Here is a 15,642-nt window from a genome sequence, read left to right as displayed (position 1 = left end):
CCGTGTTTAAGAGGTCATTTTGAGCAACTTTTGTTCTACAAAAAACTTTACTTCTCTTGTTTTCTGTTTTTCTTGTTCAGTTTATGTTTGTTTTTGATAGTATTTGGCCTATTCTACCACCTAATATACAGCAATTCCCCACGAAAACAGCATGAAAAAAAAAAACAAAAGTGCTCGGATCGGGTTCAAAAATTTTCTGGGGGTTCCCTGGCCGAAATAATCAGACCCGTATTTTTTTGTTTGGCCATTAGGGTGACCTATGCCGTGTTAGGGTGGTCTGAAAAATGGCCATTTTCGTCGATTTTCGCAAAAACCACTTTTTTCAACTGTCTTACACGCAAATGAAAGGTGATAAGTTGGCCTTTCAATGAAAAATAGTAAAAAGTTTGGAAAATCTAGCCTAACATATGAAAAGTGCGTATGAAACTTTAAAATGCCGTTTTGACGGTGTCTGGACCAAAGAGCCTATGTCTGGAAATATTGTTAATCGGATTCCCCGGACATTTTTACATAACATACTAAAAATGGGAGGAGTTCATTAACAGGATTCCGAGATATGATTTTTTGAAAATAAAATCCGTGTTTTTCGACGCGCCGCGCACAAAAACCGGAAAATGACGAAATCGGCAAAAAACAACTTTTTTCACTAAAACTGCGATAACTTTAAAATTTCAGCAATTACTTATACATGTTTGGGTACCAAAATTTTCGTAATTAAAAGACGCAACTTTTGGTACCCAAACAAGTATAGGTCATCGCTGAAATTTTAAAGTTATCGCAGTTTTAGTGAAAAAAGTTGTTTTTTTTGCCGATTTCGTCATTTTCCGGTTTTTGTGCGCGGCGCGTCGAAAAACACGGATTTTATTTTCAAAAAATCATATCTCGGAATCCTGTTAATGAACTCCTCCCATTTTTTAGTATGTTATGTAAAAATGTCCGGGGAATCCGATTAACCATATTTCCAGACATAGGCTCTTTGGTCCAGACACCGTCAAAACGGCATTTTAAAGTTTCATACGCACTTTTCATATGTTAGGCTAGATTTTCCAAACTTTTTACTATTTTTCATTGAAAGGCCAACTTATCACCTTTCATTTGCGTGTAAGACAGTTTAAAAAAGTGGTTTTTGCGAAAATCGACGAAAATGGCAATTTTTCAGACCACCCTAACACGGCATAGGTCACCCTAATGGCCAAACAAAAAAATACGGGTCTGATTATTTCGGCCAGGGAACCCCCAGAAAATTTTTGAACCCGATCCGAGCACTTTTGTTTTTTTTCATGCTGTTTTTGTGGGGAATTGCTGTATAATTACATTTTGCCTATCTAATTTTTTCACATTTTTACAGTTACTTTTTCAATTTTTTTGCATGTTTTTTCACATTTTCTCCTAAAGAATAGCACAATCATCATTTAAATTGCAAAAAAAATGCGTAGAGGCACAGTCTGGGGCACTACAAAAATTACTGCATACTTCTTTTTACTGAAAATATAGGAAATGTTAGTAAAAAACACAACCAAATTTAACCCCTAAAAAATGACATTTTTAAAAACATTGGCAACGTCACATAAAACAAGGATTGAAAAAAAAAAAAAAATTGGGATCCTTTTGGGTAATACACTGCCGTTCTACGCATAATTGTCCCATGTTCAAAAAAGTGCAACTGAGAAAAACGCGGTTGAAATTTTTCGACCGATTTCTGCGTTTCTACGCATAATTGTCCCGTGGGTTCCTATTCGCCCTATGTGTCCCTAATCGCCCCAGTTAGCAGTTTATCACCCTTATTTGTGATTCTCTTGCTATACAACAGGTAAACAAGACATAATGCTTAGTAAAACTAATGATTCCGTGTAAGAAAATACTTGGTGGGACAATTATGCGTAGAAGTTTAACGATGGGACAAACAGACTTCGTGTTGTTTTTAATGAGTTTCCGAACAAAGTACCAGATTTTATGTATTTTTTCTTAAAGTACACATCAAACTAAACTTAAAAATGTCATAAAGTCAAAATCGTCCAAAACTGACATGGGACAATTATGCGTAGAACGGCAGTACATAGCTTTTAAATGAAATACTCTAAGTTTAGCAATGGTTTTAGCTTGAATTTGAATCCGAGCAATCTGTTGCTGTATTTTTATGACCGATTGTACAAAGAAAAGATTTTTATTTGGTCGTTTTTAGGTTTACAGCTTGGATGTTGGTGTTATTTCAAAGAAAGCTAGAAATCTGGTAAATTTGGGTTTGAAACTTTTGATTTGAGGTCAAATATACGCTTGAGAAATTTGAAATTTGATGGATATGAACATGAACCCATCGATTTCCACCGAATTTTCTGTAGAAAAATCCTATAAAATCGAAAAAAAAAATCTTCACAAAAAATATCAGAATTGCCGAATTTTTTATTTTAAGTTTCTTCTAGGAAACACACCGTGTTACAAAACAATTGAATTTGAGAAAAATAAGTATTCTTTACATTTGACAAACAAGCCAACATTTTTCAACTGAACGTTTGATAATTTTTTAAAGATTTAAAGGGAAGAAGAAATCACCGAAGTGCAATGTAAGACACGATTTGTTTCTTTTCAGTTCCATTAAAAATAAACACAAAATTTTACTAACATTAAGAAATAAATAACTTACTACTCGCTTTATAAACGTGAACAAGAAACATTACGTACAATCATGTGTGCTGAGTTCGCTCAGTTTTTTTTTTCTATCATCCTCACAGTACAACCAAATAATACTAACATTTTCATCTAACATCTACTACACCTACACACGTCCTTCACAGTAATACTATCATTAGAGTCGATAAGAAGGTATCAAAAGTAGTATTCAATGCACCGATTTTCACTTAAAAATCAAAGAAATTAAAGATTTCTTCTCTGCCGCAGCAATTTCTCGCGTGCCAGCTCCAAATTAGCCACCCTTTGCTTAACTTAAGTTAAACACCAACTTCTTATGGTGTGCTGAAAGCTCACGCCAAATTACGCCAAGAGTGTTGTTATTAAGATACCTCTGTCTGGTGCATAATCTTCGCTTTGATGCTTCCCACGATTGCCGCCTCGACCGGAGCAAATTACCGCAGATAATGGTCCGAACACGCGCGCCATTTAGCCCGAGATTTTCCACACATGATACCGTTTTCACACACGTGGTCACTTTGCGTCGTTGCGGGTTTATGGCAAATTTGCGTCTGACGTGATGCCATAATGGCCGACGGCGGCGGCGGGAGATTGCACTGATAGTAGAGAAGGGAAACCTGTTTTTTTTTGTGCTGTTTTGTTTCGATCAAGTTCGGATCTTGCGCAATTCTACGAGGGCTAATCGAACCAGTTTTTTTTTCTAATCTTAACTTGCCTTAAGGGCGGTTCGTTTTGAGAATTACGTATCTTTATTTTTGTTAAGGTGTGTGTTTGTCCTACGCGCTATAAAAATTACATAAATCACAACAACGCTTCCATCTTCCCTCTCCCTTAATTGTTCGTCTTTCGTTTGAGATTTTATTGCTTTTTTGTCGTAGTTTAAAGGCACTTTTTTGTTGTTTGTTTGGTTTTTCTCAGAAACCTTCCCGCGCCTTCCGGAACTTCATCCCGCTCGGTGTCTCCTCGACGCAGGGCACTTGCACCAAATTGAAGTAGATTGACCCTGAAAAAAATAAGGTGGAAAGATAAATGAAAGTTATTAGTCATGGTAGGCGGTGGTGGAGGTCGTAGACCAGCAATTTGAGTTATGCAATCGCGTTCAGGGTGGCTACTCGATTTGCCCTCTGGATATTAATCAACAGATAAAAATGTATTTTGCTCAAAATTTCGAAATTTTTTCGTTGCATAAAAATGAGAAAAAAGTCAAAAACTAGATGTGATATTTCAAAACAAATCTTTATTATAATTTCAATTTTAGTAAAACATTATGGAAAAAATACTATGGGCATCATCCATAATGTGTGCTAAAACAACCAGAAAATTTAAAATTTCGCAATGATCGTTAACAGCGATTCTCAACAGCAATTTATTCAGTATGAACATTTTCAGGGTGGCCACTCAAATCTGAATAGTTGAGAAATCGCCAAAATTTTAAAATACTCGAAAATAAGTTGTGAATTTGTCTTTGGTCAAAAAGTCGGAAATTTCGAACAAACTTTATTGAAAAATAGTTTTTTACTATTGAATAATTTTATATTTTTAATCAATATTCATCAATTGGGTCCTTAAAATTAAGCTTAAATATGTTATATTATTGTTCTCAACGATAAAGCTTATTTTGCTGAGTACAATGACCCTTTATACGACTGCAAAGGATTTAAAATGGATTTTTAAAGATTAACTTCGCGGCTCTTTCCAACAGAAAAGGTCCTACTTGACAGCTCGTTCCAAGGGGACCATAGTTGATCCGTCGAAAAAATGTTGCCTTTCCAATTTATTTGCTGGCATTAAAATGAAAAAAAAAAATCAACTGAAAATTAAAAGATTATTTCACTATTTTTATCTATTTTAGAATGAAAAGTCTATTTGAGACATTCAATTCCTAATGCAAAGTGGATGATGGAATGCATTTGAGACAAATATTCATAATAATTTTATAAATTTCTTACTAAAGAAAGGCAAAAGATTCGCACTTCGAATTTCAAATATGGCTTCGTTTTAATTATATTTGACTAAATTTATTGAACTAAAATAATAACAGGAAACCAACATGTAGAAAACCCAATGAGAGATTCATTTCACCGATTATGATCAGCGTAACATAAAAAAAGATATTTCGACAGGAGTTAATAATTGGAATTTGTTCAATCAATTTACTAAGTCATTTTTAATTTTTGGTTTCCGTTCCGAACATTAAAATTAAAATAATGCTTAGTTTTATCTACCAGAAACGTTTTAAATGGAAAAAATTGAAAAAGTTTTTCTACTTTTTGAAAAAAAAAAATAAAAATACTAAAATTGGAAAAATGACAAAAAACACATTTTAACATTTTTAAAAATGTACCATTAAATGAGAGGTTAGTCATGAATTATTATTAAACTAGCTTTTGCACAAAAAAAGAAAATGACAACTTGATAAATCAGCACTGATCATTTAATTGAATTTCAAAATCTACAAAATTGAAAAGGCAGTTTGATTGAAACATATTTGCACACGAATTATAGATTTCTAGTTTCCAGGTTATCATTACTAGGGCTAGTGATATTTCGCGATTCCACGGAAGCCGCGTAATCCGTGAAATTTGGAAAATGGCGTGAGATGCCGCGAATATGAAATATTTCATTAATAAATAAAACTTTAATTGGCTAACATTTTGCATAAACTTTATTAAAACTTTAAAACTCTCTACTACCTAAATGTAGGAAAACAAACATATTTTTAATAAACTTATTTTACTGATTCTACTTTAGATGAATATGGCGTTCAGGACTGTGCTTTTTTCTGGAGATATTTTAGCAAACGAATTTTTTAAAATCTCAGTAAAATTAAAGTAGCTTATAATCCAAAACAACTTTTTTTTTTCAAATTAATAGTTTGTGTAAGAGGCAGGGTTGTTAAAATATCAAAATATCAGCTCTCAGCAACTACAATTATCTCGCCTGAATATTCATGCCTCAAATACAACTGCTATTCTCTCTTCATTGAAACTCTCAGCGCCGAATATAGCCGAACATGTTTTCGTGTTTACCCACTCGCGATTGACATTTTCCTTTTCTCTCTCATTCTCGCTTCCACGATCATCCTACCGCAACAGCGTTTACCCACAAAAGCCGCCACAAAACCAATTTTGCAAACGCAGTTTGAAGGGGCGTCATGCGTGGTCGGCTCCTAATCGCCATCTCGCGTTCTCTCATTGCAGTTTTCGGAGAGATTGAGAGACTCAGCGGTGAGAGCGCATAGTCGAGGAAACGGGAAGGAGTGATAAAGAGAGAGAATGACATCGCTGGGAATCACGAGACACAAGAAGAGATCTCACAAGCTATAGTGACGGCCGCTATACTCTCGGATATTTTTGGTGCAGAGATAATCTATTGATAGCTTTTCTATCACTCTTTTGCAACACTGGTAAGAGGTATTTATTTTACATTATGAAATACTGCTTACTTTTAATACACTTTTCTGATCATAGTAAGGCCGAAAGAACACATTTTGACGTATATTTTGAGCATTTTTTTGAGTACCGTGAAAATGTCTTGAAATTTCTTTGTTTTGTAGTTGGCATGCCGCGAAACTTCGATTTTTTTGCCGTGAAAAATCACTAGCCCTAATCATTACTTGTGCCCGTGTGGCCACTCAAGTCGGGAAATCGGGAAAGTCGGGAAAAAGTCGGGAATTCGCCAAAATCCGCAAAAAATCGGGAAAAAGTCGGGAATTTGTGATTTTTTGTCAAAAAGTCGGGAAAAGTCGGGAATTCTGAGCATACTTGTTTGAAAATTATTTTTCAACTTTTGAACAATTTTAAAATTGGAGTCACTCATTTCTGCTTTAGTAACTTTTTTTTAAATTGAAAGTTCTTTTGACTATTTCAATATATTTGAGTATTGAAAATCTGTATCAAAGACCCCAATATTCATTACGATTTTGAATGTCTTGGGTCTCGTGGCGCAGGGTTAGCGGCTTCGGCTGCCGATCCCGATGATGCTATGAGACGCGGGTTCGATTCCCGCCTTATCCACTGAGCTTTTATCGGATGGTGAAGTAAAACGTCGGTCCCGGTTTCTCCTGCCTCGTCAGAGGCGCTGGAGCAGAAATCCCACGTTAGAGGAAGGCCATGCCCCGGGGGGCGTAGTGCCAATAGTTTCGTTTCGTCTTTGACACAGATTTTCATAATATTTTTCTTTGAATCAAATGATCGCTATTATTTTTTGTTCATTAAACAAGAGGTAAAGTCAATGAAAAACTAATATAAAAATAAATCCTAATAGATTCTATTTAATTTTGTCACATAAATTGAATATTTGAAAACAGATTCCAAATTGAATGTGGCAATGTTTTTTTTTGTAAATATTATTAATTGTTTAACTAAATTCATTAAGTAATTTAAAATATGTTTTTTTTTTCCAAATGTTACCCTTGAACTTTTTTTTGTGAGTATGTGTAAATTACCTACCATGAATAAAGCTTTAATTTCAGTTTTCGGAAAACTTAATTATCGCATAAAATCCAAAATTGAAAAAAAATACGTTTTTAAAACACAAAGAAAATTTTGAAAATGCAAAAAAAAATCAAGGAAATTTTTAGTTTTTTGCAATAAAATTGTTTAAAAAAATAGTCTCATCAAACATTTTGCTTAAAAAAAGTGGGAAAACATACAATCATATCAAACTGAATTTTAATTGAAAAAAAAAAAAAAACAAACAGTTAAATACTGACCACTAGATAAATTAGCATTGATTAAAAAATTCAATATCAAAAATTACAAAATTAAAAAGGGAACTTGGCAAAAACATTTTGTTATGAATACCTTGACATTTTTCTAAATCCTTTAAATGAATAATAACAGCGATTATGTTTGAATCATTCTTTGATTTAAAATGATGATGCAGTTTAAAAAAAAGGATCGAGATTTTAAGTTGAGTTATCTTTAAGTTATCTTTAATTCTGGAAAAGTCTGCGTGGCCACCCTGTCTTTTTGCATGACACAACGAAACAAGATATATGAAAATTTCATAGCAAAAAGTTTAAAAATGGTTTAAAAATTGATATTTTTGGAAAATAAAATGGGTTTGTCCTTACAAAAAGGGAACCTTGACCATTTCAACCCGCGATTTGTTTTTATTTCCCAAAAACAAAAAAATGCACGTGGTTCATGGATGGCCCATATTTCTATGATCAAGGAGAGATCATACAAGGGTTCATACAATATCCGAAAATCTCAAGAGGGATGATTTTGGATTGATTTCTTCAGCAAGCTGGGCTTTTTATGAAATAGTGCCCATGCTATATTTTCTCCCTAAAACTGGGTTTTTTGGGTTTGAAAAAAGGTTAAATAGGAATCGCAATGAAATGAATTTGAGAAAAATGACTAATTAGCCTGAATTTTTCAACTCGGCAATTATTGGTCCGACTTTCATTGTTAAAAAATGAAATCTTTGCGAAATTTTTCAATCTATCAAATAATTTATTTTCAAAAGTCATGATCGTATTTGCAAAAACCCTGAAATTTATCTGTTAATTTTTATTTTTTTACATTTTTTTCAAAAGTTTCAAATCAATCATTACTCAACATAATTAAAGGGCTCAAATTTGTTGAAAGTTTGCTGAAGGGCATATACAAATGCTTAGTAAACAAAATATTTCTTAATTTTGTCTTATTATTTTTTTAAAATTTGCCTATAATATTCAAAAATGTTGTATTTTCTATTTTTTTTTGCAAAAAAATATTTTTTGACTTCTCGAAAAAAGAGGTTATTTGACAGAATTTTCCCTTTTCCTCGAAATTAAAAAAAAATATAGAAGTAATGTCAACAATATAATTAAAAATGTTAACATAACAATCAAATATTTTATTAGTTTTTTTTATTGTAATTTGAAATTTAAAATACAAATATTTTATGCGTTTTTCACATTGAGGTGCCACCCTGTCTCTCTAATATCAACCTCTATCCGCTGAAGTAGTTGACATTGAAATAAATTATTCTCCGTCCCGGTCACGGTACCACATCATCTGATGCAGTGCCCGATCGATCGAGCGTCGCGACGTCGAGACAATGACACCGTTAGCTCGAAAGTGCTTATTATCTAAAAACCAGGGCTGGAGGCACTTGCCCGCTAAACGGCCCTTTTTTTCAACCTACCCATCACTTGCGCCGCCGAAGTGTTGGTATTTTTGAGGCACTCGAACAGCATATCGTCGCACTTGCAGTGGGATCTGGTAGGGAGAAGAAAAAATATAAAAATTTAGATTAAAAATAAATTTAGACACTTTCAAACCATCGTACAACTTTGACACTAGACTCACTTGGTGTAGATCGAGTTGTTGTTGAGGTTGTACCGCTTCTGGTAAGCCCGCACCTTCAACGGGCAAAGATCGTGCGTCCGACAGCACCTGTCCATCGTAGCGTCATCCCCCAAATCGTGGTAGCTCTCGGCAATGTCCCCGGTTCCGCACCACTTGGTCCCCGGAATGATCCCACTGAACAGCGAAAACGGACTCGTGTAGAAGATGCCCCGCTTGCTGCCGCCCTGGTCCTTCCCCGAGTTCGCCAACAGCTGGAAGATTCCCATCGAGGTGGTCGTCGAGTCGGTCTCCTCACTCTCGTCCTCGCCGTCCCCGTTGTTGATCCGGTAGCCGACCGAATCCTGCGGCGGTGGCGCACTGGTCGCCCGGAACCGGTTCTTCGCGTTGATCCGGTCCACGTGCTCGCACTGCTCCATCAGCTTGACCATGTCCCGGAACGAGATCTCCAGCGGCCGGTTGATCGACGAGAGGTTCTTGAGCAGAGCGTGACCCTCGAGGTCGTTACTGGAAAAGAAAGCGAGTGTCGGCCATTATGGCAAAGTTTGACAGCTGGGTGCTATAAAAAAAATCACGCCTTACTAAATCTCGATCAGCTCGCAGCCGATGAGGCGCTTCTCCGAGCCCAGCTCGACGACGGCCACCGTCTGGTCGTGGAAGTAGATCATCCGCAGCGATTCCGTGTTGAGGCGTTTTTCGCTGGGTGGGGGTGCAAACGAGATTGGATTAGATCGGGGAATCAATCAAAGTTGGATGATTGGGATAGGGGGATAATAACGATAATGACGATGGTGTACCAATTGTTGTTGCTTGTGAACTATTTTTTGCAAGAAAAACTGGATTTTAAGCTCGAAACGGACATTCGTTGGTCGAAACAAAATAATTATAAATATTTATCTACTGAAGATAATTGGTTATTCAAGTTATGGCGATCAGCTATTTCAAACTAAATGACGAAAAAAAATCGATAGAAATGTCATCTCCTCGCTCTGTACAACATTGTGGCAATCGCGGAAAGATGCTGTAATAAAATTCCGATTGTATTTTTTAAATGAAAATAAGGAAATCGAAGAATTTCAAATGTATTTCAGTTTGCTTGTAGAAAAGTAACGACTTCCTATTTTTTTGAACTTTCATCTCTCAACAATGTACACCATACATGTAATGATGGAGAGATGCGATATTAAATGGTCAAAATTATGGCCAACAGTTACGGTTGTTGCTGAAATAGTCCAAATCAGTGTGAAAAAAAACAACCTAACTTTATTGGTTTGGCGTATTAGAGTTTCAGCTTTGCAAAAATATAATTTGATTTTCTGCTATAAAACAGATGATATTAATTATTGGCAATCATGGAGAGATATTGCAAGAATTGAAGTATGTTCTATCAACTCGTCGCTGACGTGCTATTTTGACGCAACCGCCCTTTCGACGTTCGAAGATAAACGAATTTTAATGTTTGATCATGAATAAACTAGGTTTGGTTGAATTTGGTTGCCGGAGTCCCGACTTACAATTACAAGAGTTTACGGTAGTCTGGCATGTACGTGTGTCAAACGCGTTTTGACCTGAAATCCCTTTGCCCTTTGTCGCACTTGCATCAATTTTCAGACTGTGTCAAGATAGCACGGCAAATCAAACTTCTTTCATTTAAAAAGTGACAAAAATGCACGGTTTTTTCCGGTTTTTATGGAATATCGGAATGAAAACGGAATCGACGTAACACCTTATAATGTGGCCCTCTTAAACCTTGCGGTTTCGTCAACGGATCCACAGGCGTGTATCGTTCTTTTTGCGACAAGACTCCGCCTCCCGGGTCTCCTAAGTGTGAAGGTATGGGCACGGGGAGAGGGCACCGAATACCTATATTTACACTTAGAATTTTTTGCGTCCGCCCCGGGATTTGAACCGGCAACCTCTGGATTGTGAGTCCAGTGCGCGGTCCGATTGATCCACACAGGCAGACGAATATCTCAGGATTGAAATCGGATATTGGGGATCTGTGAAGGTCAAAAGGGGAGGCATTGTGAGCTGCACAAAAATGGCGTCCTTCACTCAATTTGGCCCAAAATGCTCGAATTATACATAAAAGAGAAGCAATTTATTAATATTTGGCACATCGTTTTTCAGTGTATTTTTCGGTTTGTATGAAATTTTATCCATCGATTCCTTAGGTCCAAATAATATTAATGAGTGTATATGTTTTTCAAAGATGGACAAGTATAGACACTATTTAAAAAAATATTTTGTTTAATAATTTAACCTAAAAATTGCTAAAGCAAGGAAAACGGTGAACTTTATCAAAATTATTATTTTTTTTTGTAATTTTATTTTTAGAATCAAATTTTACATCGAAAACTGTTTTTTTCTACTTTTTATTTTCTGATTTGTATGAAATTTTGTCCATCGATCCTTATGTCTAGGGTTAGTGAAATTTCACGATTTCGCGGACAGCGTGAAATCCGTGAAATTTGCCTTTTTCCGCAAAATCCCGTGAAATTTTATGTTTATGTGAAACTGTAACGATTTTACTCAAAATGATTTATCAAACTGAAATAAGAATAAAAATAATCTTATGAAATACTGTGGAATAAAGCGAATGAATACCCTTGTTTAATTACTAATATAGGGTGATTTTTGACGATTTCGAGGACGGCGTGAATGTGAAATTTATCAATTTTCTCAATTTTTTTCCAAAATAACAACATAATAAATATTTCATCCATACATACTATTTAAGTAATTTTTATTAGTTTACAGTTGAAAAGTTTGATATGAACCATTTGAAGAATTGTTCAAATTTTGGTTTTTATTTTTGGAAATTAATTAAGTTTAGTAATTTGTGATTTGTAATTCATTGGAAATGATAGCCTGTTGGTATAACACTTTGTATCAGACTAACCCTTTCAGGCCTGAATTTTTCTGAGCTGTGTTAATCTACAATTTTGGTACCGGTAGTTACATTTTTCCATAAGTAAACAGAAACAGGCAAAAAAAAGTTACATTTCATTATTGGACGTTCTGGGTCCTCCAAAGTGTCCTGGAATACAGATCTTGGAGTCTACCGCCGTAACAACACGATTCTACCAAGTTTCCGATTATGGTTAATATTCAGTGATGTCCCTGGAACCCTTTGGCAACACTCTGAGCTATGTGGATCACTTTTGGGATGTTCTGGGTCCTCCAAAGTGTCCTGAAATACAGATCTTGGAGTCTACCGCCGTAACAACACGATTCTACCAAGTTTCCGATTATGGTTCATATTCAGCGATGTTCCTGAGACCTTTTGGCAACACTCTGAGCTTTGTGGATCACTTTTGGGATGTTCTGGGTCCTCCAAAGTGTCCTGGAATTCAGATCTTGGAGTCTACCGCCGTAACAACACGATTCTACCAAGTTTCCGATTATGGTTCATATTCAGCGATGTTCCTGAGACCTTTTGGCAACACTCTGAGCTTTGTGGATCACTTTTGGGATGTTCTGGGTCCTCCAAAGTGTCCTGGAATTCAGATCTTGGAGTCTACCGCCGTAACAACACGATTCTATCAAGTTTACGATTATGGTTAATATTCAGTGATGTCCCTGGAACCCTTTGGCAACACTCTGAGCTATGTGGATCACTTTTGGGATGTTCTGGGTCCTCCAAAGTGTCCTGAAATACAGATCTTGGAGTCTACCGCCGTAACAACACGATTCTACCAAGATTCCGATTATGGTTCATATTCAGTGATATCCCTGGGACCCTTTGGCAACAATATGAGCTATGTGGATCACTTTTGGGATGTACTGGGTCCTCCAAAGTGTCCTAGAATACAGATCTTGAAGTATACCTCCGTAACAACACGATGGTACCAAGTTTCCGATCATGGTTCATATTCAGTGATGTCCCTGGGACCCTTTGGCAACACTATGAGCTATGTGGATCTCTTTTGGGATGTTCTGGGTCCTCCAAAGTGTCCTAGAATACAGATCTTGGAGTCTACCGCCGTAACAACACGATGGTACCAAGTTTCCGATCATGGTTCATATTCAGTGATGTCCCTGGGACCCATTGGAAACACTATGAGCTATGTGGATCACTTTTGGGATGTTCTGGGTCCTCCAAAGTGTCCTGGAAATCCTGGAATACAGATCTTGGAGTCTAGTAATGGTAAAGGGTGCCAGCTCCTGACGGGTTTCGCTTTGTAAGCGAAAGGATGGCTTGTATCCCATCTGGCGTGGCAAAAGGGGTAGGTGGCGGTAGAGGGAGGATTTTGGCTGCAGCGTGAGTTGAATTTGTTCAAGTCATAGGGTAGGGTAGTCATCAATGAGACACTTTTGGTTTTCAACTTTCAACGATTTTTCAAATTTTTTCATTAGCATGTTTTAATGAGCTTTTAGTTGCATTATCTTTCTTTTAATGTGTTCTAACATTGTCCAAAATATGAGATCGATCCAACATCTACAGCCAGAGTTATTCAACTGTCTCATTGTAGACGCACTTGCCAGGAACAATGAGACAGCTGGGGAACAATGAGACAGCTGGGGAACAATGAGACACTTTACGAAAATCAACATTTTTCTAGCAAAACATCATGTTTTTGTATTGTGTATTGCAGATGACTTGCCTTGAACATTTTAGAGCAATTTTGCGAACATGAAACTTTTAATAACAAAAGTTACACTAAAAAGTATTGAAATTTTGTAAAATCCATATATTAATACCAAATAACTTAGTATTTTTGGTTAAATGAAGTTTAAACTCTATAAATATGCCAAAAATCACTTTTAATTCATGTTTTGAAAGATTTCCATCGATTTTGAAAAGTTTATTGAAGAAAAATCAAAGTGTCTCATTGTTACCCATGGGCTGAAATGAGCGGGGAACAATGAGACAGCCCTGGATTCTGGGTATATTGTAAATTTTGGCCAAATCTAATGAAAGGACATTGAAGCCCAACTCAATCCCTATGGAACGTCGAAAGAAATTTGAAGAAATATTAGTTTTGGTGTAAATGGCAGCCTACGAGCGAAAAAGTAATTTTTGTCTTTAATTTACTTTTACACCCCATAATCAAACATTTATGAATTACTCTTCAAGGGAGCGTCCATAACCAAAGCCACTATAATGGCAGACGTGTATCCAGTAGACACACCTTTCCCCCAAATATGAGCCTGATTGGTTGAAACTACGACTTGTGAGAGCCATTTTATCATTGTTCCCCGTGTCTCATTGATGACTACTCTACCCTAAACCTCCCAAAACCCAACACATTCAATCTCTCGAACGATCTGTGGGCGGCGAGTCTGAGCATTGAAAAACTCTGTAACAATACACGGAGAAGTGCTTCAACTGCAATTTTTTACTCGCAAAGATACTCTCAGGCAAAATTCGAGTTGAATATTGGGCTATATGATCGGTATCGAACTCTATATCGGTCAAAAATATACGAGGTTTCCCCTCAATCTCACTTATCTCCAAGTCCGCGGATTGGTTTCTCGTGTTCGTCAATACTGTATCACTCAAACAGAAGCATTCCAGAAGACGATCTATCGGCAGGCTGTAAACAGAAGCAAAACATAAAACCTAAGACGGGCCATATTACAAAAGATACAACAGTATCAGAGTAGTCAGTGTAAAAAAAATACTAAAGGGTCCCATGGACATCACTGAATATGAACCATAATCGGAAACTTAGTAGAATCGTGTTGTTACGGCGGTAGACTCCAAGATCTGTATTCCAGGACACTTTGGAGGACCCAGAACATCCCAAAAGTGATCCACATAGCTCATAGTGTTGCCAAAGGGTCCCTGGGACATCACTGAGTATGAACCATAATCGGAAACTTGGTAGAATCGTGTTGTTACGGCGGTAGACTCCAAGATCTGTATTTCAGGACACTTTGGAGGACCCAGACCATCCCAAAAGAGATCCAAAAGGATCGAAGTGGTGCCAAATGGTCGTGAGGATGTGACTGGTAATAACTAAGCTTCATTTGCCAGGAAAAATCGTTGTAAGCCTGAATTATCTTCAACATTTTCTGAAGTTTCCAAATTTCAGGTTTTCAGGATGTTCTAGGTCGTCAAAAAGGCCACTCAAACATTTTTTCCTAGGTAGAGAAACTCATAAATTACAATTTTGCTGAACAATGTTATATGTTTTGAGCACTGTGTGATTTTATACAACCGAATTTCGGTATGGGTCATATATGACCCATCAGGCCTGAAAGGACGTTGTGATGGTTACTTTAGGTTAGTTTAGTAATATTTTCATATGCTGTAATAAAAATGTCACTGCTATTTTATTTGAAAGGTATAGTTACATAAGAATTAAAAGAATCAAGCTTTGTTTTATTCAAATTAAAATGAAGGGTATTTTTTATCTTTGAAATCAACTTTTAAAAATATTTCAGATTTTTCTGAGTACTGTTTAATTTTAACGATATTTGATTATTTGGGTGGATAACTCCCGTGAAAGCTAAAAAAAATATTTTTTTGTTTTCATTTTGAATTTTTATTCAATTCAATTCGGTTTTAATGGTGAATAATCAAGATACAATCAGTTCATTTGCAATTCGTAACAGAATTTTGAATTTGATATGAAATTCAGTGAATACTTTCTAGCTTTATTAGTTAAATATAAAAAAAAAAACAGTTCAATAAATGAGAATACGCATGCTCTACATTTTGTTTCGAAATATATATAGAGCCAACCAT

The 15,642-nt window shown here is 36.1% G+C and overlaps 1 protein-coding gene across 1 annotated transcript in view; it reads right to left on the bottom strand.

The window, feature by feature from the left end:
• Positions 1 to 2,616: 2,616 nt before the first annotated feature.
• LOC6053844 overlaps positions 2,617 to 15,642 on the bottom strand; it is a 35,904-nt gene continuing 22,878 nt past the window's right edge. Inside the window, exons 3-6 of the mRNA XM_038248546.1 lie at positions 9,528 to 9,644; positions 8,949 to 9,452; positions 8,785 to 8,858; positions 2,617 to 3,649 (exon numbers count right to left, since the gene is read on the bottom strand). Of these exons, the coding sequence (XP_038104474.1) occupies positions 3,561 to 3,649; positions 8,785 to 8,858; positions 8,949 to 9,452; positions 9,528 to 9,644 (784 nt within the window). The 3' untranslated portion in view covers positions 2,617 to 3,560. The remainder of the gene's footprint in view (positions 3,650 to 8,784; positions 8,859 to 8,948; positions 9,453 to 9,527; positions 9,645 to 15,642) is intronic.

Source organism: Culex quinquefasciatus, chromosome 1 (assembly GCF_015732765.1).
Source record: "Culex quinquefasciatus strain JHB chromosome 1, VPISU_Cqui_1.0_pri_paternal, whole genome shotgun sequence".
Classification (NCBI taxonomy): domain Eukaryota; kingdom Metazoa; phylum Arthropoda; class Insecta; order Diptera; family Culicidae; genus Culex; species Culex quinquefasciatus.
This window is presented reverse-complemented; position numbering and strand designations above follow the sequence as displayed.